This window comes from Apus apus, chromosome 19 (assembly GCF_020740795.1).
Source record: "Apus apus isolate bApuApu2 chromosome 19, bApuApu2.pri.cur, whole genome shotgun sequence".
In the NCBI taxonomy this organism is placed as follows: domain Eukaryota; kingdom Metazoa; phylum Chordata; class Aves; order Apodiformes; family Apodidae; genus Apus; species Apus apus.
The window spans coordinates 5,894,702-5,919,629 of record NC_067300.1 but is presented as its reverse complement, the minus strand read 5'-3'; the positions used below and the strand labels follow the sequence as shown (position 1 = coordinate 5,919,629).

At 44.2% G+C, this 24,928-nt stretch overlaps 1 protein-coding gene across 1 annotated transcript; it reads right to left on the bottom strand.

Annotated features, from left to right (window-relative positions):
- Positions 1–778: 778 nt before the first annotated feature.
- Positions 779–19,533, bottom strand: PKN3 (protein kinase N3). Its single transcript, XM_051636334.1, has 22 exons — positions 19,457–19,533; positions 15,895–16,177; positions 15,237–15,385; positions 13,629–13,758; positions 13,364–13,515; positions 12,801–12,996; positions 12,311–12,499; positions 11,952–12,061; positions 11,328–11,471; positions 10,205–10,280; positions 9,179–9,365; positions 8,824–8,935; positions 7,888–7,964; positions 6,330–6,396; positions 5,647–5,738; positions 5,114–5,290; positions 4,965–5,027; positions 4,339–4,415; positions 3,633–3,775; positions 3,064–3,171; positions 2,396–2,476; positions 779–1,665 (listed from the first exon to the last, which is right to left on the bottom strand). The coding sequence occupies exons 1-22, from the start codon at positions 19,475–19,477 to the stop codon at positions 1,453–1,455; spliced, it is 2,847 nt and encodes a 948-aa protein (XP_051492294.1). The 5' UTR covers positions 19,478–19,533; the 3' UTR covers positions 779–1,452.
- Between the last annotated feature and the right edge of the window lie 5,395 nt (positions 19,534–24,928).

The window sequence follows — 24,928 nt, the reverse complement described above, 5'->3', positions numbered from 1 at the left end:
GAAAAGTCACCAGTGACACTGCAGGGGCCCACAGCAAGCCAACCATTCCTGTTCCAGCAAGGGTGAGGAAAACCTGTATCCTGCTTTAAATGAGCCATTACACTGCAAGGCAGAGCAGGAGGCTGAAAGGGCATTTGTATGCAGGAATTTTCAGAAGCAGTTACACTTGGCTCTGAAAATAGAAGAGGTTCAGTGTGATCATTTCTGGTTTGCACAGGCATAACTCTGAATTCTGAAGCATTTAGACCAGCCTTGATTTAATAATGATGACTCAGTAGCTGCACCCAAACCTTATCTCCAGATGTAGCACAATTGCATTAGTTGCAATTCTGTCTACCTGTTGAAGACAAACTGAAAGAGCAGCAGCTGTTTGTGTCTACATGATAGACATGAAGACTAGATACACTTCCTTTTTTACCCAACAAGCAAACATTATGAAGAGATTTATCTTATGAAGTACTATTACAAGATATGTAAAATGAAATCACCTTTAAAATAACTGATTTTCTAACACTGTCATCATTTAGCCATCCCCCAAATGACACAGGATATAGACATTGATCAAACCTGTGGAGAGACAACTTGACTGCAATCATTTGTATCTGCCAGCTGATGACACCATGCAATGTGCACACAGACAACTTGAGTAAGAAGGAAGGAAGGAAGAAAGTACTGCTATTGACATTTACAGAGAAAAATACAGTCCTGCCTGTCAGCAGAATATGTTTAGCCCTCATCTGAAACATTCAGCTAACACCAACCAGATGAAAAGCTGAAATTCCATTATAAGAAAAGGTATCTTTATTAAATAAAAAAAGCATGTGTAAAGCTGTGGGGTTTTTATATCATTAAAAACAACAGCTAAGATTTAGCAGCCTCAAAGAAGTAGAAAGAGACTCATTTTCCTTAAGATACATCACTTGGATCATTATCAAACCCAAACATTATCTTGGTTGTGTTAAAATCCACCCCTTCTCTGGCATAGATGAGTGAGAATGGGCATAAAATCATTACAAAGAGGAAATGCTGCATTCCTTTTTCTAGAAAATAGGTGAGAAGTGGCCATTCCCCTTGCTACTATGCAACTTTAAAAAGCTGTGCTACTTACTTAAGTTTCTTGCAAGGAATAGCCTGGGTTGCAGAGATTACTTGATTTCATTAAATTAGGTCCAGCTTAAATTCCAATTTCCATCTATAGTCAATGACAGCAGAAGATACATCCAGTCAAACATTGATTACTCCTTAAAGATAATTGGCATCAAGTAGCCCTCCAACAAATGAGGCTGAGAAAATGACAGTAGGTTAAATAAGGTTGCAGGGCCACTCAGTTCCTGGGGTCATCAGCACTACCAGCTCTAAGAATTCTGTTGATTTTTCCATTGCCTGTGCCAAGTCCTTGCTACACTCTCTCAAGGTGGTAACAATCTGTTCATGTTTCTTATAGCACAGGCATCAAACTTCTAAAAGGTGTCTGGAGACAAAGTCAAAGTCCTTGAAGACAGTCTGCTCCTTACGGGTTAGGAGAGCAGCCTCCTCAGGAGGAGTAAGGATTGGCTTTTGTGATGTAAACTCTTCATCGAAGTTGCTGACATCAGTGGGATCTCTGATCCTGGGCACAAAAGGGGGCTTCAGAGTCCTGGCAAACAAGGCATGCCAGTTGATTTCCTGTAAGAGAAGGAAGCAAACAGGACAGAGTGACATGAAGATTATTTATGAAATGTGAAAGTAAGAGGGAGGATTGCAGCCTCCCAGATCATTTGCAACATGTCTTATTTCTATTAATTAAAAAAAAGAGAGAGAGTTGAAAACACAAACAACCCCCAAACCAAAGAGCACAGCTGGCACAGGCCAGGTAGGACAGAGACTCCATACAGTCTAGGGCTGTTCTTTAGAACACCAAGAAACAAGGCTACAGCTCAAACTACTTAGGGGGGACTACAAGGCTAACAACTACTGACAGATGGTTAATGACAAGGAGGAATGGCAACACCTTTGCCTGGAACAGACCTACACCCTTGACCCAAAACAAATGTGTCTTTAACCTCAATTTCTCTTAGGATTCATGTTTATCCTGCAAATGCAGGTGCCATCAAATAGACTGGCAGTTACTGCCATCACTGGACAGCATCTTTGACTGCTGCAGTTTGATTTAAAAAGGGGTATTTGTTGATGGCTCAAAAGGTAGGTGTATTTGTACATAGAAGCAGCCCTTGGGGGATGTAATGTCAAACATGAATTCAAACACACATTTCTGAAAAGAGCAATGAGGTGCAACAGAAGCTGCCACTAAGATCTCACTGATAACAAACAGAAATATTCCTCAACACCAGCAGAGAGCAAATCACACTCAGCTCAAACACAGGAGATGAGGGGGAGGGATAACACGAGTTCCTACCTTAAAAAAGGGCTGGATTTTAATTTCTTCTGCATCTTTTTCCCCTGCTCCCAGTCTACGCTCTGGACATTTCCGGAGAAGCTACAGGAAATACGAGTTCAAAATTAAACAACTGGAACAAGGATGGACAAAAAATAATGTTCCAGAGAGAAAAACAAAAGGAAGGAGATGGACTGACCCCTCAGGATTTTCTCATTCTCACTTTGCAGCAAGGTCATAATCTGCTGGTAATAGCTTAGACCTAGTTCCTTGTAAACAACTTGTCAGCATCAATAAGATACCAGCTATGAACTGCATGAAGCATCTCAATTGTGCTCCTGTGACTACTGGGTCACATTCAAACACTGAATCCAGCCATCTCCACTGAATGACTCTGACATTCCTGCCCTTGAAGCAACACTTCTCCATTTCAGACTTAGCAGCAGCAGACCTCAGTAAGCAGCCTGCTTAGTCATCCTTAGACAGAAGGACAGCATTTATGTAAAGAGAGGGGAGAGGAAAAATGTGTGTACATTTTAAATGTTTAAATTTAAATGTTTCCTTAGTCTGTGTAGGCAGCTCCAGATTACACACACAAATGCTATCTAGTCCTAACAGAGTCCCTCTGGATCCACTTGCACAGTAAATCCAAATTCCTCATGTTCCCAGAGACCCATCAAGCCCATTACCTTACGGATTATAGAAAGTGCCTCAGCTGAAAGGAACCGTGGGTACCGAACTTCATCGTTGACAATGCTATCAAAGACTTCTTCCTCATCATCTCCAGGGAATGGTGACTGCAATTGGGATGATATTATTGAATCCACAAAGCACCCACAGAATCACAGAATCACTTAGGCTGGAAAAGACCTTCAAGATCATCGAGTCCAACCATTAACCCTGAGCCATATCCCCAAGCACCACGTATAGATGACTTTTAAACACATCAAGGGATGGTGACTCAACCACTCTGGGCAGCATGTTCCAGTGTCTGAAAACCCTTTCAGTGAAAAAGTTCTTTCTAATGTCTAGTCTAGACCTCCCCTGAACCTCTCCATTCCTCACTATTAAATAGGGATGGGAACAGAAGGGACTAGTATGGATTAATTGGTTGGCAAGCACTGTGAATGAGAAAAATGTAATTAAAGTACAAAAACAGTTGGCTGCATTCAGTAATATTTTTATCTCAGGTGGTTGGGTACTACTCTCCCCAAGACTGCTTAGAGAGATCCTCTCAGAGAAAGGTTGGTGGCCTTACCTCACCAACAAGCATCTCATAAATGAGTACACCCAGTCCCCACCAGTCCACTGCCCGAGTGTAGGAGATGTCTGTCAGGACCTCTGGAGCCAGAAACTCAGGGGTGCCACAGAAGGTGTTTGTGCGGTCTCCAAAACCTATTCCTGTAGGAAAAGAACACTCTTGTAAAATCCAGCACTCGTTACTAAATGGAGCACGTGCAGCTTCACCTTCTGAAAGCCACAGATTATTCCTTGATAATCTAGGGTTGTTAATTGGGCTGGGGCTCTCATCAATGCTTCTAAGTGCCAAGAAGGAAGCATGAAACCTGAAGCCTCTAAAAACTCCAAAACAGAAATATACAGGCAATACTTACATAAAGAGCAAAACAAGGAAAATTCCTGGAGATTTCATTGCTCACTTACTCAAGTACATATTTTGTAGTGCCCTATATTCTGGCTCCTTTAAACAAACAAGCATATTGTAAACTCCTTAAGTTTCCTGAAGATCAGAGGACTAAGTACTCTTTCCAAGTTCACCATGGACAGACAGGTGGGGATTTTTTAGGTTTTGGTTTGTTGGGGATTTTTGGTTTTGTTTTTCTTTGGGTTTTATTTTTAAAGTGGGGATGAACACAAGTTACACACAACCACTCAGTACCCGTATTTGTGAACACATTACCAATGCCCAGATCCTAAACTGGTTCAGCTTCTCCAAAGTCACTCACCCTCCTTACACAATCCAAAATCTGCAATCTTCACAAATCCTTCAGCATCTAAAAGGAGATTATCCAATTTCAGGTCCCTGCAGGCAAAGGAAAGGAAAGAAAAGGGTGGATGAAGTCACAGAATTCCTATCCAACATCTTTTTTTGCAAGAGGCAGAAGCTATATGTCAATAAAGAGAATAAAATCTAAATTAAATACAGTCTACAATTTATTTATTGTTTGTATTATTTGGAAGATTTCCCTTCAATTTATTGGCATTTCCTCTTCATGAAAGGCTCACAAAGCCTGGGTGGGGCTTATTCATCTGGAAAAGAGCATCCCACAACAGTAGGCAATTTCCTTGACTATCACAGTAAAAAAAGAAAGCAGTGACTTACAGGTGCCCCCCAGAATGTATTGACATGTCAGAGAGGATTAATCACCTGCAACATGTCAGATGAGTAGCTGCTAGATGACTTTCTTTACTGTGAGCAGGATGGACAAGCTGATAGAAACAGGCGACAGGGAAAACAAAGACAGACAGAAAGATTAGAAACCCCAGCAAGATAGAAAGCTCCAGATACGCAGGAGAAATCAAACTTCAAGTTGCTTTACTGTCTTATAGTTGATTCTTTGCTGCATTTTACCTATAAACAATTTTCTTCTCATGCAAAAACTGGAGCCCCAGGACTACGCAGGCCGTGTAAAACCTAAAAGAGAGAAACAGTTACCAGGAAATACACGTGAGAATCAAGTTAAACCTTTGCAGTGCCTGGAAACCAGACTCCGAACTCACCGTGCCACATGCTCTGGAAAGACATCTTCATGGATGTGCATCATAAGATCACCTCCTGGAGTATATTCCATCACAAAACAAGCATGATGAGGTGTCTGGAAACACGCAAACATGTTGACAAGGAACGGATGATCAGAAGAATTGACCACTTCAAAGATTCGCTTCTCGCAGTTCAAGCTGCCGGGATTCAAAGAACAAAATGGTCAATGTTAAAACTTGGCAGAAAAGCTTGTTTTGAGAAAGATGGGATGAAGAAGGTGACGTTTACATCTTAAGTCAGAGAAATAAAAAGTGAGTGCTAATGCAATATTTATCTTACATACTTCCAAACCTTGAGTTTTAGAGTGTTACAAGTTTTCTTGGGTGCTAGCATGGTTATAAGCTTCCTTATTTCTGATGTTAGTTACCCAAGACTTTAGGTCACACTTAACCTTACCAGTACCATGACCAGACCACACCATACCTACCAACATTTGATTACAGGTGTGTTAATGTAGCCTCTGGCAATCGTATAATCTCTAAACAAAACTCACCTATCAATTTCATCTCTCCTAATAATATCTTTTTTCTTCAAGGCTTTGATAGCATACAGCTTCCCAGTTGCCTTGTACTGGGCCAGCAGAACCTGAAACACAACAGAAAAGCTGTACTTCAAACAAATCTGTCATTTCCTTATTGGATTACTTTGACTCCCATTGACACAAACTATTTCCATCCACTCCAGACAGCCGTTCTCAAAACCAAGCTCAAGGAACTCCAGAAATGGAGCACATTTTTTCTGCTCCTTGTGCTGCAGCAGTCCAGGAGGATGTCAGTGTGACTTATTCTGCTCACAAACAGCAGTACCACAGCTGGCCCAGAGCTTTACAAGCACCTCCGAGCTCTCATAGCAAGAAACTATGTACACAGTTTTTGGGAACTGAGCTATTCCATTAGTGATCACCAAGATGATGAAAGGAATGGTAATGGTGTGCTTTATGACATGACTTAGCACTCCCAGGATGTTTTTTTACCAGGCATAGGAACCACAAATCTTCAGGAGTTTTGGCTGTTAACAACAGTTACCAGCTGCTCGTGTGGTTGGGTTTGTTTGCTGTATCTGCACTGCAACAAATCTCTTCTGTACTGCAAGATTTCTGTTCAGGCTGTGAGGCAGAGGCCCATCCTCAAGACCACAGTCCCACTGCCCTCCACAAAGTGCACACTTCCCTACTACCTTCCCAAAGTGGCCACGTCCCAACATAGCAATGCAGTGAAAATCCTCAAGCTGAACTGTCCTTTTCCTGCAGACAAACAAAGAAGAATCTGCTGAGTCAATACCCAAAAGATGCATAAACATAGAACAAAATAGTGTTTGTGGTAGGGGAAGAAGCTCTGTGTAATAAAAAGGGAAGCAAACACCTGTGTCAACCACTCCTCCACTAAGCAGAGATCCTGAAAACAGGCTTGCTGCTGATGTTCTGCCCCTGAGGAAGGGAGCAGGTAAACATCAAGTGAGGAAACTGCTCCCAGTGGCAGTTCCCTCAGCTCCCAGTCTGACTTCCACCTGTACTTGCAACAGGAGCAACAATTCTGACTCCCCAAGGCTTGCTCTCTCTGTTACTTCCCCTAACAGGATTAGTTCCCCTCCACCCCCATCCTTGTGGTACTAAAATTCAATTTTGCCTGCACTCCTTTTAGCAGGCTCAACAGCAGCTGTGTTAATCAGACATGAACATGGATACATCAAGTGCTAGTAGGACAAGGGCCTAAGAAGAGAAGTTCTCATACAGGAATTAGAAATTAAACACGGGGAGACAGCAGACACAACACTGCTGGAAAAAAAGTAGCTGAATAAAGAGATGCTGCAGAATGTTTTGTCAGCCACAAGGTGTTACCAAGGAAACTCAGGCTGCAGAATTGCTTGAAAAGGATTTTAAAAAATAAATAAAATCAACCCACACCCTAAGTGCTTTAGTTCAAGATCATATTTAAGAAGCAGCAGACACTCCATTGTCCTCCAGTAAGTGAAATGAAGGGCTGAAGGGCTCAATGAAGGACTCAACTCCCTTCTCAGAGAGAAGGTAGGTAGGTACCTAACTGTATCCTGACTACATGGTTTTGAAGATGGGACCCCTCCAGAGTGATGATGAAATTATGAACAGAATTACATGATCTGAACTGCAAGATCAGGTTAGATAGATTTTGCTGTTTCTGCTTTTTCAGTCAGCATTTGCTCAACAATAGTAGGGTTCTTTTTATTTGTCCTGTTTTAGGTACATTTACTGCTGTGTATCCTTGTTACATACAAATGGTGTATATATAACTGCTCTGGACTATGAACAACTTACTGTTTTATGCCTCCCTATGTAATGAAAGACAGTGTATCTTACATATCAATAGCTACAGAAGAGCGTGAGTGATGTCAAAAGTGTTTCTTAAATGTATTACTTAGAATGCAGACACGTCTAAACATGCTACACCATAGAAGTCAAACACAAGGAAGCACTTGAAGACAGTTAAGTGACTCTACCTTCTACCAAAGCCTCTACTACATTGTAGCATAGAGTCTATCCACAGGCTAAGCACTGAGCTAAGCAGATAAGGAGCAGCAGACATTTGAAAAAGTAAATTTCAGAGTGGACTTTTCATGGCATTGTTTGCACTGAGCCCTAGGAATCCGCTCCTGAGAAACCCAAGCACAGCTTGAGCAGAATTATAGACTGCATGCTCAAAAACTGCTGCTCAGTGCCTCTTTAATCCGTGACCCAAGACAGCCCATGCTGCCCAGTTACCTTGGAGATGCTGGGACTGGAAATGCCCTTGTCACAGGGCTGCAAGATTTCTCCTCCACATGCAGCCTCTTCAGACACTAGGAAGAGAAAGAAAATTAGTGTGTCATCTTCTGGAATCACCAAGTCAGACCTGAACACCCACATCCAAGTTTTCTCCTCTGTCATGACCAACAAGCATAATCACAGACAAGTTCTTATAGTTGATTGTTGCCTCTGCTTGAAGGGAAGCAGCATGAAGACAGATTGTCCATGGTCACACAAAACTAGTCCCATGTACAATATTATTTTGACAGGGCCAAGCCCTTTAAAATAAGCACTTTTAAAGTCTAGCATAAAGCATCTACTTTATAGAAAAAAAGGCATCTCATGTCTCAAAGAGTCACAATGATCAAAGAATGCAGTTTCCTTTATCAACAAAGCCAAATGAGAAAGGGTAAGATGCAGTAGAACACAGCTCATTAGGCATTACACTACTCAAAACAATTTTCCTTCAGAAAAGTATAGAGCTCTTCTTGGTTTTGCCCAGTTTCTTTAATGACAAAGAACTTCATCTGGTCTTAAAAGCCTGCTGACCCTCCTTCCCTGCACTCCCTGTGCAGTCATCTGTTCTGTACTCTTGCTCTGAACATCCCATGCTGACCTACCTCCCATTTTAGTTCTGCATGAAAAGCAACTCATAATTAAAAGAAAAAAAAAGGAAAGAAAGAAAGAAAAAGAAGACATAAAAAAAAAAAAGAGGTGCAACACTTTTGTAAAGACTCCATGCCAAAAATAGCTCACTGCATTCTGAATCCCAGGAGATCAGGCAGCTAAGGAGGCACCACCTGCCTAAAGTGTAGTTAATTTCTCCAGTAACAAACAAACAAGAAGAAAGAGGCCTTGGAAGAATAAATACCAACCAACCAAGAGAATCTCCCTGTTAGCCCAGATGATTACCGGAGAATCTGCAGGAGATGGTGTTGATTCTTTGGAGTTGGCCATCAGGAAAAGGCGAGGAGGCTTGGGTGGAGCTTCATCAGCAAATGTGAGCTTAGGCACAGGAAAGTCACTGCATTTGTAAGACAAAATTGAAGGAGATTTCCTTAGGGCAGAACACTATAAACAGACACCTTTTCTATATATAAGCAAAGTTTAGCTCAGTCTAACACACTAGACAACAGGATTTGTGATTCAAACCACAAGTCCGTGAAGTGTCACCAAGCCAAACATTCCCCTAAAGGGATGAAAAGAAAAGGAGCAATTAAGTTGGTGGTGGTTGGAGTTACATTCCAACACTTCAAACATGACCTACCTACTCAGTTTGGACACGGAATAAACATGACTTTGTGGGGGAACTGGAGAGAAGTCTGTGTGGATGGGATCATGAAGTGGGGGGCTCAGAGTGCTGAGGGAACTACATGGAGGGAGGAAACTCATCATCAGGCGACCCCACGCAGCAACATTTATGTTCATTTGAGGAGCTCGGAGAAATTCTTTCCCTGGAGGAGTCAAAGTCAAAGCATCAGTGCAATTACAACACCCAAATGACAGTCTCATGTACTGTTATCATTTTCAGCCAAACATTCACGGGTTACTCAAAAAGGCAGCCCACCATAAGGAGTCTGAGCTTTTTTCAGGAAAGAGTTTCATAACTATAATGATACAAATCTACCATTTCATGCATGTTCTGCTCCACGTAATATCATAACAATCCTCAAGTAGAAACTGCACAAACCACTACAAATTTATTTTATCCTAAGTCAAGTTTTCTTCTCTTTCAATGCTACATTTTTAATCATGCAGCCTGTTAACAAGAAATTTCCCAAAAACATCCTAAAAAGAGTAAAACACTTGGGATGTTTTCATTATTTTTACTACTTCCCTAAACTATTAATTTGAGATGCCAGCTCTAAAGACTTGACAATCAGCAGCCTATTTATGCCACAGTCTTCTACAATTCAGAGTTTTCTGGAAAGCTTTCCAATATGTGTTCATCAGTAACAACACTGCTGGTTAAATTAGTACAGTTTCAAGCCTGGATCTTCTTAAGAAGTCTCTTAAATAACTAGTAACTACATCTCCCTAACAATGCTAATTGTGAACAGGAACCCCAGAACAATATCACAATATTACACACTATGCTGCAGCCAGGCTGCTTGCACTTTTTGTGGCTGAACAAACTTTCATATTCTGATAAAGCTGACCTACTTGCAATAATTAGCAAGCATTTTAATGTCTGACAAATGTAATAGGATAGGAGTGCATGCCAGCTTGCCTGTGCAAACCCCTGCCCTCACCTACACACAGAGAATGAGCAGTCAGCTCTCCAGCAGCTCACCTTTCTGTTTGGGGAAAATGCGTTTCTGTCGCTGCAATTTTGGCTTCCTCTCAATTACAGGGTTAGAGAACATCACCTGTCAGAGAAGCAAAGGGCATTTATCAGGATACTTCATTTACACTGTGAACATAAACTTCCACACATGCCTGCTCTCTCATCAAGCTCTTCATTCATATCTGTTGGGTAAGTCAGGAGTCACTCCCACAGACAGACTCCAAATTGCCTTATTCTAGCTTCACCCTCTAAACACTTGTTACTTCAACCATGGGCTTAGATGCTGGAATTTTCTGCCACCTGAAATGCATAAAACCCCCCAAATGATGACCAGTTATAACCCATAAAAACCTAATCAAATGAATGAAAGCAAACAAGACGAACACAACCATTTGTAGCGTTAAAAAAAGAGAAAAGTAGTAGTCCATGGCACAAGTGTTAAAACAAACAAGAAACCCAAACCCACAAAAAAAGAAAACAAAAACCCAAAAAACCCCCACAAACAAACAAAAAAACCCCACAAAAAAACCCCAACCAAAAACCAGCCCCTCACTTTCTGCCCCAACGAAACAAACCCACAGAAAACCCAAGAAGGCATGGAGAGGTGGGAAATTTGGGTATACCAGATCAAGATTCCACTTTCGGAAGGATAATCACAGGAACTTTCATCACAGCAGAGAGGAGAAAGTGCTGTGGTTTCTGAGGTACTATCTGGATGATCTCTTTATTGATGGTACTTCCAACTCTTATTAGCCGCAGAAACATGAAAAAATAAGCATACCCAGAGGGAATGTCTCTGATTCTGCAGTCTCTGTGATCCAGTTCTGACCATTAAGCCATATGTTTCAAGTGTCACTAATGACTCATAATGAAAGCAAATAAAAACCAACAGATATCACAGCACACACACATAATTACAGCGGAGCTGCTGAAGAGTCACATCAGGCCACAGTATCTGTGCATCTATTATACCATGCTGTTTATTATTCTTATTTGTGATGTTAATGTAACCCTCCTAGATTATTGCTCCTCCCATTTCTTGTTATCCTGGGTTGAACAACTGCCTTCAGGGCAGGCACCCTAAACAGACAAGAGTTCTCTGAAAAAGAAACAAAGCTGACATTTGTACCTCTGCAAAAAGCATTCCTTGTGGTTCGAGCGAGAGGCACATCCCGTGACGTTCGTTATCAAGGAAATCATCCAAACGTAAGAACTTCACTGCACACAGTTCTCTCCAGTCTCTCCAATAAATTGCAATTTCCAGCTCACGAGACTGTTGGAATGGGTGAGTGATGGGGGAGAAAATAAAAATAAAAGCAGAAGAGTTACATGCTGCTCTAGAAATAGCACACACAAGCTGTTGTAAAGATGCAGTGAACTAAACAGTGTGCATAAGAAACCCTGAAATCCTCCTGTTCCCTCTCTGGTGTTTTCAGATCTCCTTAGCTACAGACCCTCCTGGAGATAACTGTCTCACCTCCCCATTCCAGAATCCCCTGTGTGAGCCACTTTGCTGGTAAGATGAAATAAAACTGCTCAGATAAGGAGAGAAGGACAACAGATGCTGTTCAGGCTGAATCTCTGCCAGCGCTGCACTGCCTCCAGGGGGAAGACCAAGATAACTGGCACAGAAAAGGACCCGGGGACAGCAGCACTACCCAGTTGAATCGAGTAGAATGGCAGCTAAACGAGCAAATCAGGCAAGGTGAAATGGAAAAACAAATACAACACAGGGAAGCTGGGGCAGACTTACCCTGTCCAGCTCAATGACAAAGCTCTGGTCCCACGCCTGGTTATTAACTGGTCCCCAGTTTGTTTGGCCAACCACTTTATTGTCCACTTTGAGCACAGCAAGGACCTCATCTGGACAAAGGAGAAAACACAGATGAAAATATTTTACCGAATAATATCCCTCATGCTGAAGGTAAATTGACCAATCAAATGTAATTTCCAGGAGAGTACTAGGAGGACCAGGTATAATACAATTCATTCTCTCCCAGTTCTGCAGAAACCAGATTTCTTATCATGAAATAATACAGCCTAGTACCCAGATGAGAAGCCCCCATAGTCCCAACATGCCACTCACAATTCAACAGGGAGCCCCATACTCACTACAAGGCTCTTCATTCCGCAACTTCCCTGCAGCACCACGGCCATGGAGACCCAGGCCAACTCGTGCTCGGGAAAGAGACCTCAGATCACTTGGGCTGCCAGAGATGGGAGAAGAACTAGTCATCCGGGAACGTCCTGGAACGTTTTCCAATAGATCTTGACACCCCATCAGTCTCACTTCCAATGTTCCTGAGGAATTTTAGGAGAGTAAAGAATATTATTACATAAAAGATGAAGTGATTCCAGTCAGCTGGTGCTCACAGGGGTCCAAGAACTTCTCAGACTCATCATTTCTTGGTGAATAGCTCAAATCTAGCCCAGAGTAATCGACTGCAAATCCAGAAAGCTCTGGCTGGCCTAGAAGAAATAAGTCTGGTTCCTGGAAAATCCAATGTCCATATAAGAAGAGGCATTACAAAAACGAGAAGAAATGCAACTCATTATTCCCTCTGTCCTCCTCACAACAACATGCCATGCAAGATTTATGTACCTGTAAGGGCTGTAGGTTTGATGACTGAAGTGGGTTGCATGTTGCCATGCTGAGCTCCCAGGGAGGAAGTATTTACTAGTTCCTGCTTGATGAGTGCTCTCTTTGGGTGGTCAGGAGAAAGCTCACTAAGCTGATGTTCCAAGGACAAGCGCAGCAGGTCGATCTTCTGAGAGGACTCTTGCAAACGACCCTGAGCCTATTGATAGGAAATAGAAGAGAAAGCAGGCAGAAATTTTCAGTCCAGGTAGCATTAATCCTTTATGAACTACCAGAGTAAGCTTCAAAAAAAGACCGGAGAATATCTTATTAATAAAGGAACAAGATGAAATAATTTCCCATAGATCCTGACCACCCCATCAGTGTCACCTCTGATGTTCCTGAGAAATCTCACCAAAGCAAGGAATGATGCTCCTAGAAGTAAGTGATCCCAAATCAGTCTGTCCTCACAAAGAGGCAGGAACTTCCCACATTCATAACTCTTTGTGAACTCTATTAATTCATGCTAAGTCACTAATGCTGAGGCATGAAACAACCCTCTCAGGAAGGCCTGAATAAGTGCTCACCTCAGCCAAAAACTTGCGATCCTGCACCCGACTCCCTCCTAGGATCTTCAGCACATTTTTTGCCCCCTCAGCCACAGCAGCTTCAATGCGCAGGTGGTGTCTCAGCTCCTCAATTCGCAGCTCCGAGGCACTGATGGTGCCCCCCACCCTCACTGGCCATGTTGGAAATAAAATATGATGAGGATGAAAATTGACTGGGCACTCCGGATCTTGGGGCTTTGGACACATCTGTTCCAGGCTGTATCAGTTACTTAAAACACCTCACCTGCTGGATCCACGGTATCTTCCATCCCTCCTGCTGCCTGAGATACTTTCACAATGTGCATGCGGATTATTTCAATTTTTGTCTTGCTGTCCTGAAGCATCTGCTGAGCTGTAGCCAGCAGCTTCCGCTCCTGCCAAGAAGAAAACATATGCAGAGAGAGAACCACGCTCATTAAAAATGGATTACCATGATGTGCTCACATCTGAGGATGAGATGGTACCTGTAGGAAGGGTCATAAATGACCCTGAAATGGGATACACAAGAAGGTATGTAAAGGAGACACGGCTGAGGATCAAGGACTTTGAGATCACTATCTCCTTTTGTAGAGGGAAAAGACAGATCAAGGACATCAGTTAATACCAAACCTTGCAGTCACTGAGACTTATGGCTCACTAGTTGACTGTGCCTACAGTGTTTTGTGTACAGAGGTTTTGAGCAAATCAAAATATCACAACCCTCCACACTGCTGGCCTTACTGAATTAAACTTCATAATAAGCTTCAAATTTTTTATTATTATTATTATTCCTTGACTTTTAAATACAATTATGTCAAACTCAAGAAGTGGGTTAAATATGAAACCAGTAAACCTCTGAATGTTTTTCATAAAGAGATATCACATGCTGTGCTCTATCCTAAACAACCTTGTGATATCAAAACATCATGTCAACTCAGTGTACAGTACCAACACTTTTTAAACTTCCTTTCCTCAAGCCAGTGATTGGATGCCTTATACTGCCCTCACTACCTGCCCGGGCTTGCAACAGTTTTTTCTAGAGACAGCACTTCTACAATGCCACTTCCTATGGGATACTTTGCTCAAATCTGCCTCCAGTCTAGAGTTTCTATGAGCACCGAGGTCAGATGCATTACCTTGAATGCCCTGTTGGCATTCAGCCAGCTAAGCATCTAGACTGAAGAAGTAATGTAGAGGCAGTAGCTGGTAGGGAGAGGTGGATCTCTCCAAAGGGCCATTAGAGCATGGGAACACAAGCTATTCTGTAGGTACTTCCCACTGAGGCTACAGAAGGACTTATATGGCTAAGTTAAAACAAAGTGACTCCCAACTCTATCACTAAGTAGTATCACTAAGCAACATTCAAGAGCAGAAACACAATCAGCATCTGCCATGTAAGAACTGCTAAAAGGATCAAAACTGCCAGACTGTGCCTGTCTGTCCCCTGTCCAGCCCAGTAATTCTGCTCTAGCAGTCATCACCAGATGCTTCAGAAAAAGGCATGGGCAACGACATCATGGGCCAAAGTGGAATAACCTACACTTTCAGAAAAGCCTTTTCCTAACATTCAATAATTGTAGATTGGCTTAAGTTCTTGAAAATGAAATAAGCATCATCCAATTCCTTGCTGATTTCCTGCTAAACTCGTGAAATCTGAAACATGCAAGTTTAATGCACTGGCTGTCCTGTGCAGTACCACGACATGCTGTCACCCTGCTGAGCACCAAAATGCAGAGCTAGGATTCAGTCAAGCAAGCTTTGCAAATTAATTTCTTTCATACATCAATAACCAAAGAGTTTTTGTGTAAAGACTTTAAATGCAAATTTTGATCCAGGAATACATGTTCCCAAATGGTTGCTTATTCCTCCTTACCTTGGATGTTGAATACATTTGGATCATGTTCTCAGCTCCTTGTTTCACTTTCATTTCAACATGCAGCTGCTTTTTCAGAGCTTCAACCTTTCTTGCCATGGGATCTGGGTTTCTTTCCCAGAGACAAGGATCTGGAGATACAGATCCATCTGCACAAACAATACAATCAATACCATTAGGCATCTTTTCTTGTGTCATTTCACTGGCTTATAGATGAGTGACTCTATAAAAGAAGGTTAGGCTACAAAATAAGGTACTAAAAGGTCTTGTCTACAAAACTGACTACAAAAACTGCTTCAAACAAAATTCATATCTGTAAATATTTCTTAGTTTATCCATTAACCTGTCCTAACAAGCACTCTTCCAATTTTATACTTATTTATCCTGCAAGCTACTTGGATGTTCAACTGCCCAGAAACATTATTGACCATGCCCAGCACTCATCACTGGTCTTCTCCCTGCACTGATCTTGTTCCCTTTTTTATAGTCCTATTCTCAACTTTTTACTGCACAGATCATTTCATCAACTAAATACCAACAGAAGAACCTCCCACTACTTGTGAGTCCTCAACAGAAAAACTTATCAATTCAATATCCATAAATACTGAAGTATGGATACTGAAAGAAACTTTCCTGTCAGTCATGACCCAAGACCTACCTGTCTTCCTCTCCTCTTTGTCTGTTATTACAATCCTTGCATTAAGCTCCTGAAGTTCCCAATGCAGCTGCTCCAGCTTTCGGTTGGAAGATTTCAGCACATGCTCTATATGAACAAGATTCTTTCTGTCTGTTGTGGCTTTGCGCAGGTTTTCTGCTCCCTCTTTAATCTTCAGTTCTTTCTGGATAGCACGGCGAAGTAATTCCTTCTCACCCTCCAGTTTTTGCTGGAAGCTTGGATCCAACAAGTTCACAGCATTGCCCAGATGCAGGAGACAGCTGCCCTGCAAGCAAGCAGCATAGGGCAAAAGGACTTCAGAGGTAACACAGTTCAACCATTTTTATGATATAGCAAAACCCTCATAAGATTCTACTCCTTCATTCATTTAGAAACTGGTTTACACAAATTCTGAAGCCAACTTTTTCACCCAGTTTTCAAGAAGACCAGATCTACACTTAAATTGCAGAGCACAGAACACAACTTTGATCTTGATGTGCCTTAATTTGGTTTTAAACCATAATGCAGAAAAATCTTCACCTTACTTGTCTCCTTGTTATCTGTCTACACTCATCTTTGTTCTTCAAGTTTCAAAGCCCAGTCAATATTTGCCCTTGTTCTGATCAACATCAACTTTTATTAGTATGATGATACAGATTTTTTATCTGCATTTGTCTTGATGCTGACAGATCAAAGACACAACCCGTTAGAGCTTTTAAAGAATGTCACAAGCACTCAGGAACTCTCAGCTCTCACTCCCAAAGAAGAAAAATGTAAAACATACAGTTCTTTCTACCAACGAGCAAGCAAAAGAGCAAGCTGAATTCTCTGCTGTATTTTAAAAGGAAACCAACCTGTTGTCTCATTTTCTAGTCTGCTTATGATTTACAGGCCTTAAGGCTACTTTAAAACATTGATTATTTGGAGTTGCACCCTTGCATTCAAACTTACTCTGGGCTTTGTTTTACATCATTTTCAATGCTACTTGTTCTAGTGCTATATGCCTCAGCAGCAGCTCTGGACAGGGATGCTCTGTTTACAGACTCTGGACATCCACAGTATAGATATATCAGCACAAGTGTATCTCATTCATCAGATAAGCACCAGACTCAGGTGCCATGAAAGCTTTACCCATGAAGATGCTTCCTAACACCATAACAAACAGACCCAAGCAAGAGTTTACTCTTTTCAACACAAAGAGTGGCTTTAAGGCATCCAGAGCAATTAATAAATTCATAACCTAACATTCATGACTCATCATCCCGTTTAAATGCAAAAGAAACAGTTGTTCAGTCAAACTCCACCACACTAACCAACATAACACCCCACAGCACACCAGTGACTAAAGACAGAACTCAGGAACCCTGACTTGCTTTCACACTCTTTCATCAGCTGACCAGATTTCCAAGAATAAACCACACTGGTTTGGTGTTACCCACGTACATTACTGCACTTAAGGAGCATGCTATGCATCCCTAGACTATGCCACTCACACAGAAAAAAAAAAGATTTAATCGTGTTGGTATCTTTTGTTACGCACTTCAAAGACACAACCAAACACCCTCCATCAGTTTTTGCTACAGTGTCAATCTAATAGCAAAACAATTAAAGAAGGGGGGGTAAAAGCCTGTTTAAAAGTTTGCCTAAGACCAAGTTGGGTCTGCAACAGATGCACAACAGCCAAAACAGGAGATTGTTCAAATTGGTAACAAAACAAAAAGGTTCAGATTAACATCCTCATTCCAGGAAGTTCTCGCCCAATTAGTAAAGCCAGGAACTAAGCCAGAGCTTTGAAAAACATCCCAAGTTTTGTGAGGAAGAACTTGAATCACGGAGTTCCTGAGTCACAGGCAACCTTTACCAGTGCTCTAAGTTGGAAAATCAGAAAGCTCTTTATCCAGTCTGTAGCAAGAGACTAAAAGGAGTTTGCTGGTTGCAGTTCTCATTTCAGTAAGTGGAAAAAGCACACAGATCTGTGTTCTATCCAAACTAAGCAAATGGCTGCAAGCAATCCACCTCTTGGATCCACCCAGGGCAATGGAATGAGTACTGGTGCAAGAGTAATACTAATTAAGGGTGCTAAATACGGAGACCTGGGTATTGATTCACAGAACAGGTATAGTCTGGGCAGTACTCAAGTCAATTCTCCTCCACATCACTGTCAAAAGCTAGTCTGAACACCAGTTAATGCACCCCGCTTACTTTTCTATATATATTTAGAACGTAGGCAATTATGTATTTTACTGGATCCTTCTTCCCCTCTATGGTTCAGAGAGCACATCAATGTTATTTGCACCAGGAAGATAAAATATTCTATTCCTGAGGAAGATGAGAAAGCTGAATTTGCATTTGGGTTGATCCATTTTGCATTCTGACTCAGGAATTTCAGTGGGGTGTTGGGATACTGCCACATCCCTGCTGCAGCTGCTCTTCAGTTCCCAGGGAAGGTCAGTCCTTCAGGGTATGTCTCCAACACCATCCTAAAACATGTTGCAGAGAAATACCCACACTAGCTGAAATTAGCTGGGTTTTAGTGCTCGCAGCGGGGCTGCCAGAACTCACTCAGGGCTTCCGCTCGACTTGTGTTGTACCAAAGCGTCTAGACTGCTTCCTATCTAGAAGAATTTCAGCAGCATCAAAGTTGTGCTGGGGCCTTTGGATTGCAGCCCAGGGAGATCCCACCTCCTCCGTTATGCCCAGCCCGGCAATGAGCTTCACCTGCACAAAGCCCAGAGCAGACCTTGTCCTTACAGTCTCACCACGGGCCCAGAAATCGATTCACGATCCGATTTCATGACCCCAGGGCGAGGGGGCCATCCCCTCCGCGCGGGCGCTTGAAATCACATCCTTTGCAGCAACTCCGTGCTGTGGGGGCCAGGCCTGCGTCCGACAGACACACGCGCACCGCATGCACGCTTCATGGGAAAAATCCACTGCAAGCTTTGGAAAAAGGCAATCACAGCCCCGTCTGGAACCAGCTCCGAGTGCGAGGGCTGGCGGGGCGCGGCGAGCCCCCCGAGATGGCCAGAGCCCGGCCGCCCTGCTGGCAGCTCTTCGTGCCGGTCTCTCTATCCCTTCTTTCTCAGATGAGGCTTGAAACGCCTCAAGGAAAGAGGGCAGGGCATCTCTCCCACAGTTTATTCCAGAAACGAGTGTTTTCCCCAGCACGGAGCCTGCCCGCCCTCCCCCGCCCCGCCGGCCGCCTCGCCTCCCACACCCCCTCGATGCCGAGGGGGGGGATTTCCACAGCGGGCAACAACTTGACCCGAACCTCACTTCCCTGAAGCGAGGAAGAACATTTTTTAGGGGCTCCCACCTGCTTCGCACCGCCCTTTCCACCTCCCCGGGGCGCGGCCACCGCGGCGGGCGCAGGAGGCAGCGGGAAGCCCCGCTCCCCCCAGGCAGGGCCGGGGGCTTCGGCGGAGCGGGGGGCTGTGCTTTCCCGGCGGAAGGATGGAGGGGGGACCCTCTCCGCCCTGCTGGGGGCCCCTAAGGGGTGGAGAGGGCCCCCCCAGGAGCGGGATCCCGCTCGCTCGAGGCCCGCCGCGCCCCCCGCGCCCCTCACCTGCGGGGTCCCGGCCGCCATTGCTCCGCGCGGCGCCGCCCGCCACCGGCACCTTTTCAAACTTCAGCCTCCCCGGGCAGCGGCCGTGCCGCCGGCAGCGCCCTCTCGTGGGCTGCGGGCCCGGGAGAGCCGCCGGCGGGCGGCCCTCGGGGAGCCGGGAGCCTCCCCCTTCGCCACCCGCCGGCCCTGCCCTGCCCTGCCCTGCCCTGCGGGCTCCTGGGCCCGGCCGCGGCTCTCCGCCCCTCTCAGGGGCTCGTCCCGCTGCCCTCGCGCAGCCTGCGGGGAAAGGCGCAGCCGAGGCCTGGCGGCGATGTCCCGCAGCGCGCCCGGGGTGGCGGCGGGAAGGCGAGAGGCGCGGCGGGCCGGACGCTGAGGAGACTGAGGTACCTCCCGCTTCCCGGCCTGGACGTGGCCCTCCGCGTCGGGCTGCTGCGGAAGGGAGAGACTTTAGGGGGTCGGTGTCCTGTGGAGGCACAAAAGCGTCGGTGTTTGTGCCAAAGGAGCAGTGCGGGGACACCCAGAGGGACAGAACTGAACTCCGGCCCCGCTCGGCTCCTGACACCTCCTCTGGGAGCCGGGCCCTCTGAGGAAAAATCCCTGCGGCTGCCTCCAGCCTGGGCCCAGCTTGCCGTGCTGAGCCGATGAGGTGGTTTCCAATTTTAGTGCTCCAGATTGGCTCCTATGGCGGTTGTTTGTTGGGGAACGGGCGAGCTGCTACTCTGCTTTAGATGGGACGCTTCCCGGGAAAGGGCGATGCCTGTCTCCGGTGCAGGGTTTTGACTCGGCCCCTCTAAGGGTATGTTCTGGGGTTTCAGCTGAACAGTTGAGTGAAAAAAGAACTCAAATGCATTGGCAAGGCTGGCAGTAATCATTTAGCTGTCCTGAGTGAAAAACCACCGTGCAGCTGTACTGCTGTTGTGTCATGCCAAACTGATAGGCTGTCATAGGGCCCCGTGTTTAAAGCAGGTGAAAAAGAGACTTATTGCTTTCAGGTGGCAAAGAGTCCCTCCTCAGCAATATTGCATAATATTATTATTGTTCAGTCCTGAAGCAATAAACAACTTTGAGTCAGAAGGCATCCAGAGGTGATAGTATTCCCACATACAAATTTAGAAGTATACTAATAAACAGAAGTGTTTTCCTTTTACTTAATTAGAACAGTTTTTCTACCATAAGTGTTTTGTAAATGATCTGCAGCTCAATAATTAGTAAAAGGAAATCACCACAAAATGTAAAGTTTCAATCCAGCTTCACTGGGTTGAATTAATAAAGCCTTGTACTTCTCTAAAACGCTTTGAACATGCTCCCGTTGTTAATAAAGCAAGTGCATTAGATGAATGAACCCTGCTGGAACCTGCTGCTATTTGTAACATGGTCCAGGCTCTGTTTCGTGTTTAAGGAGTGATTTTAGTTAGACTGTTCATTCAGTGAAAATACTAGAAAGGGGAAAGTCAAACTCATAGATGGAATTTTGGAGGAGCAGGGACACTGTGGTACCTTCAGCAGACAAAGCCTGTTCCAGCAGACAGGGGTCAGGGCTGTGTTTGGCTTGGTCAGCTCCAGGGGGGCTTTGATGGGAGCCCTCGGTGGTAGAGGAGGTTGGTTTGCCCACCACTGCCCCCGGGGTTCACGCGTGGGCTTCTCCCTCTTTCCTTCAGGTCTCGTCCCCTCCAGGTGAGGTTGGGGGACAGTTCAAGGAGCCGGGGGGGGGGCTAGGGGCTGAGGACCATCTGGCTGAACAAGCTCCCCTTGTCCAGCACCCCGTCAGAGTGTGGGTGATGTGGTGTGAGGGGGATGTGTCCTCTATCTTTGCAGCCATCTGCCTCCCCCGTGCTCGAAGATGGCCCTGGCCTCCGGCATCCCAGCTGGGGCCTCAGCCCATCCCACGGGCATGGTTCAGCTGTCCCCTGCAAATCCTGCGGATACAGGGGGCCGGTGTGTGGGATCAGCAGTTCCTGCCCACTCGGCAGCCTCTGTCCCACGGGAAAATAAATGTCACAGTTGGGAGCACGACACGTCTGTCCAGCCCTTCCTTCTAGGATCCCTCCGAGCACGACTTCTGCGGGTGCCGGGGACGCTCCCGGGCCAGCCCTCCCCCAGGTGCGGCTCCAGCCTGGGCAGTATAATCGCCGGGAAGGGGGAGCGTGTGACCGGCCCGGGGGCGGGCGGGCTGCGGTTTCCGAGCGGCGGGTCGGGGCGGTCCCGGCCCGGGATCCAGCTGTGTGGTCTCCCTCGGGCGGCTCCCGCAGGCGGTGCCGGGGGCTGAGGATGCCCTGCTGCTGAACCGGCAGCCCCTGCCCTCCGCTAAACCCGAGACCAAGGGACGTGTGCGGCACCGGCTTGTGAGCGAATTACGGCTCCAGGAAAGCCTCTCGCCGCTTTGCCTGCGATTATAAGAGCGCTAAAAGGCGGAGACGGAGGGTGGAGGGAAAGCGCAGCAGGATGCGCTCGCTTCCCGGAGCCGTTCGCCTTTCACCTGGGCCAGCTCTCCCGTTTTACGCTCCTTGCTGGCTACGGAACAGCCCTGCCGGCTCAGCACGCAGGAGCACCCGGCGGGAGCGCGGCTGCAGCCCGTGTCGGCTGCTGCGGAACCCCTCCGGTAGCCCCGGGGCTGCCCCAGCTCCCGGGCAGCACCGTGCCGCGGGGAACCGGCCACGGCAGGGCCGGGGGACCCAGCAGTCCCACCAGCTGCCCGGAGGAGCTAAGGTTATGTCTTAAGGCTAAGTTCTGTCTTACAGAAATCCCTCCACTAGAGTACATTCCCTCAGAGAAGGTGCTAATCAAAAGGAAAGTCTGAGAAGTTTCCATTTTTAATCCAGGAGAGGGAGGGCAAGAGATTAAGCGTAAATCTGTTCCCCAGAGCGAGCAAGCATCTTGTTCCAGAGTCACTCGTGACCTCTTGTCACTCTTATCTCACTGGGCACCTGATACCCATAAAAGAGAAGCGAGCCCTGTCAACCTCACCCGTGAAAGACGATGCCGACTTTGGGACTAGTTGGTTCTTTTGAAAAAGACTCTTAGAAATTGTAACATCGAGTAATAGTTAAATGTACTTTAATTCCTTCAAACAGAAGGATATCTTGAAGGTACATCAGAGAAATGATTTCATTGATTTCAGTCTCTTTAAAAAAAAAAAAAAAAAGCATGGCTTAAAAATTCAGGAACAGTATCCAATAAACAAAGTACTATCTTTATGCACCTGTTTTAGAGTGTGGTACAAAGAAGCTTACAGATTCAAACGAATGGCATAAACGACTGAGAAATCGGTTCAGATAATGCTTGTTTACAGGGACAGAAACTGTTTGACAAGTATTCATAAGCACACAGATCATCTGTTAAAAAAAACGCAAGCTTTTCTAACTGTATTTACAGACTTATTTGCTTTCTGTTGGCACTATGAATTACAGACAAGATTCCATTTTATAGCAATTTAACTTAAAATAAACTTTTGAGTCATTTAAGTCGTACAGCCCCAGCACAGTAGCTTCACCTTCATTAAAATTGCCACCAACTGTATTTTAACCCTGGGAATTCAGGCCATAAAGCCTGAATTCAGCTCCAAGCTGTGTCAAATTGCACTCCACAGGATTAACTGGATGTGAGCAGCTCAAACAGCTATGGGGAATGAATGAGATTCTTATCCAAGGTGAACATCTACCTGTAAATTTTTTACACATACACAAATTAAATAAAGTAAAAATGGACACCCATTACATAGATTCAGCCAACTTAGACATTAAGTGAACAGTTGGAACCCATGATGACCATCTGTAGAATTTCTTCAGGGTTGCAGAGAAATGTATTAATCCCTATTCATTTCCATTGCTAGAAAAAAGAAAAATAGGATTATACTTAACAAATATGGTTTATTCTTTTAGCACATTAGTTTACTCTTTAGCTGTTGCCAGGAGTAAACCCTTAAGTTTCACAGGAAATTCAGTATTATCAGTACAGTAGCAAGAGGGTTTTGGCACCCTCTAAAATCCTAAAGAATTTGCAAGAAAAATCTCAGAAGTAGCAGTTAATTATCCAGACTTCTCATTTCTTGTTCATAATACTTGACTTTACAGAACCTGAAGCTTTGAATAGTTTCAGAACAGTTTTTATAGGTTTTCTGCTAGTAACCAACAGGGTTTTAACATTGGCACAGTATTTTTCCTAAAGCATTAAAAACTAGGAAGATGCTTTTCCTTGAAGAACTATAATCAATTAGGACTACATAAAAATTAGCTAAGGAGGTATCATGGCAAGTAATAGCACATCGACCCTCTACCACAACAGGAAGCAGTTTTCAGTCTTAAAACAAAAGGAACCAAAATAATCTCCAAGTTTATAGACTCCATAGGTTTTGTTCCTTCTCTCTATATGGTAAAATTAGTGTTTTACTTTGCTCTGCAAGCAGGATCAGGGCAGAAGCTTTTTTTGAGATGGAGTAAAGTAAATGGTTGCCTTATTTTTGCATTAATCACATGCAGACTGGACGTTGTCTTGTCTCTGATAACTGGATTGAATCCAAGCTGGACCAGACACTTACAGAATGTTTCCCCACACACATTATTTGGGCATGTCTCAAACAGAGATTAATCTTGTTTTGCTAAGGGGTATTCTTAAGGATCAAAAAAAGCTGAATTTGACTATAGCAAATTCAGTGAGGAAAAGGAATCAGAGAATATAACAGCAAGTCTTCCCAGAAGACACTTTTCTACACATCCAAAGAGAACTAGCTGTTTGAATTTTAGATTAGCTGATACAACATTTTTTTAAATATTTCAAAAGCACAGCATGTTAAAACAACTTTAATTACACTTTGAGGAATACCAGTACCAACAACCTCTATGTGAAACTGTTACAAGCTACTTAAATGCAGTCTCTTAAAATGAAAGAGTACAGTATATTTAAAGCATATATACATGCTGCTCCCAAGGAAAGAAAACAGTGAAGTAGCAACTTTTTTATACACACGAGCTTTGCCAAGAGTCTTGCTCTTTGAAATAGCCCCCAAATTAGCTTGTACTTATGATTTATTTTCAACTGAAAAGACTTACAAAAACACCCAAATCTACTTATAAGACCCTGTGGTCTTTTTATTCTGAGCTTGCATGATATTTTCATACAAACTGATTTACTGGAGATACAGTACTACAAGTTACTACTTAAAAAATAATCTAAGAATCAAGTTATTTTCTTTTTGCAAAACATGAATATAAATCTCTGTCTTCACACAAGGCATATGCACCCACAGCCCTGTCCTAGGTAATTCAAGAAAAGGAGTGTGCAGTAACTACCAATGAAACATTTCACAAGTACTGAAACAGTGGAGCCTAAATGACTTGATTATCAGTCTACGCAACCACAGGGTTGCATTGCACTACATAAATACTGACCAAATGCCCCCAAAAATGCCAAGAATTTACAAGAAAGTTCAAAACAGGGTAATAAAACTGTTTCTTTCAGTGAAGACCAACCAGTCCC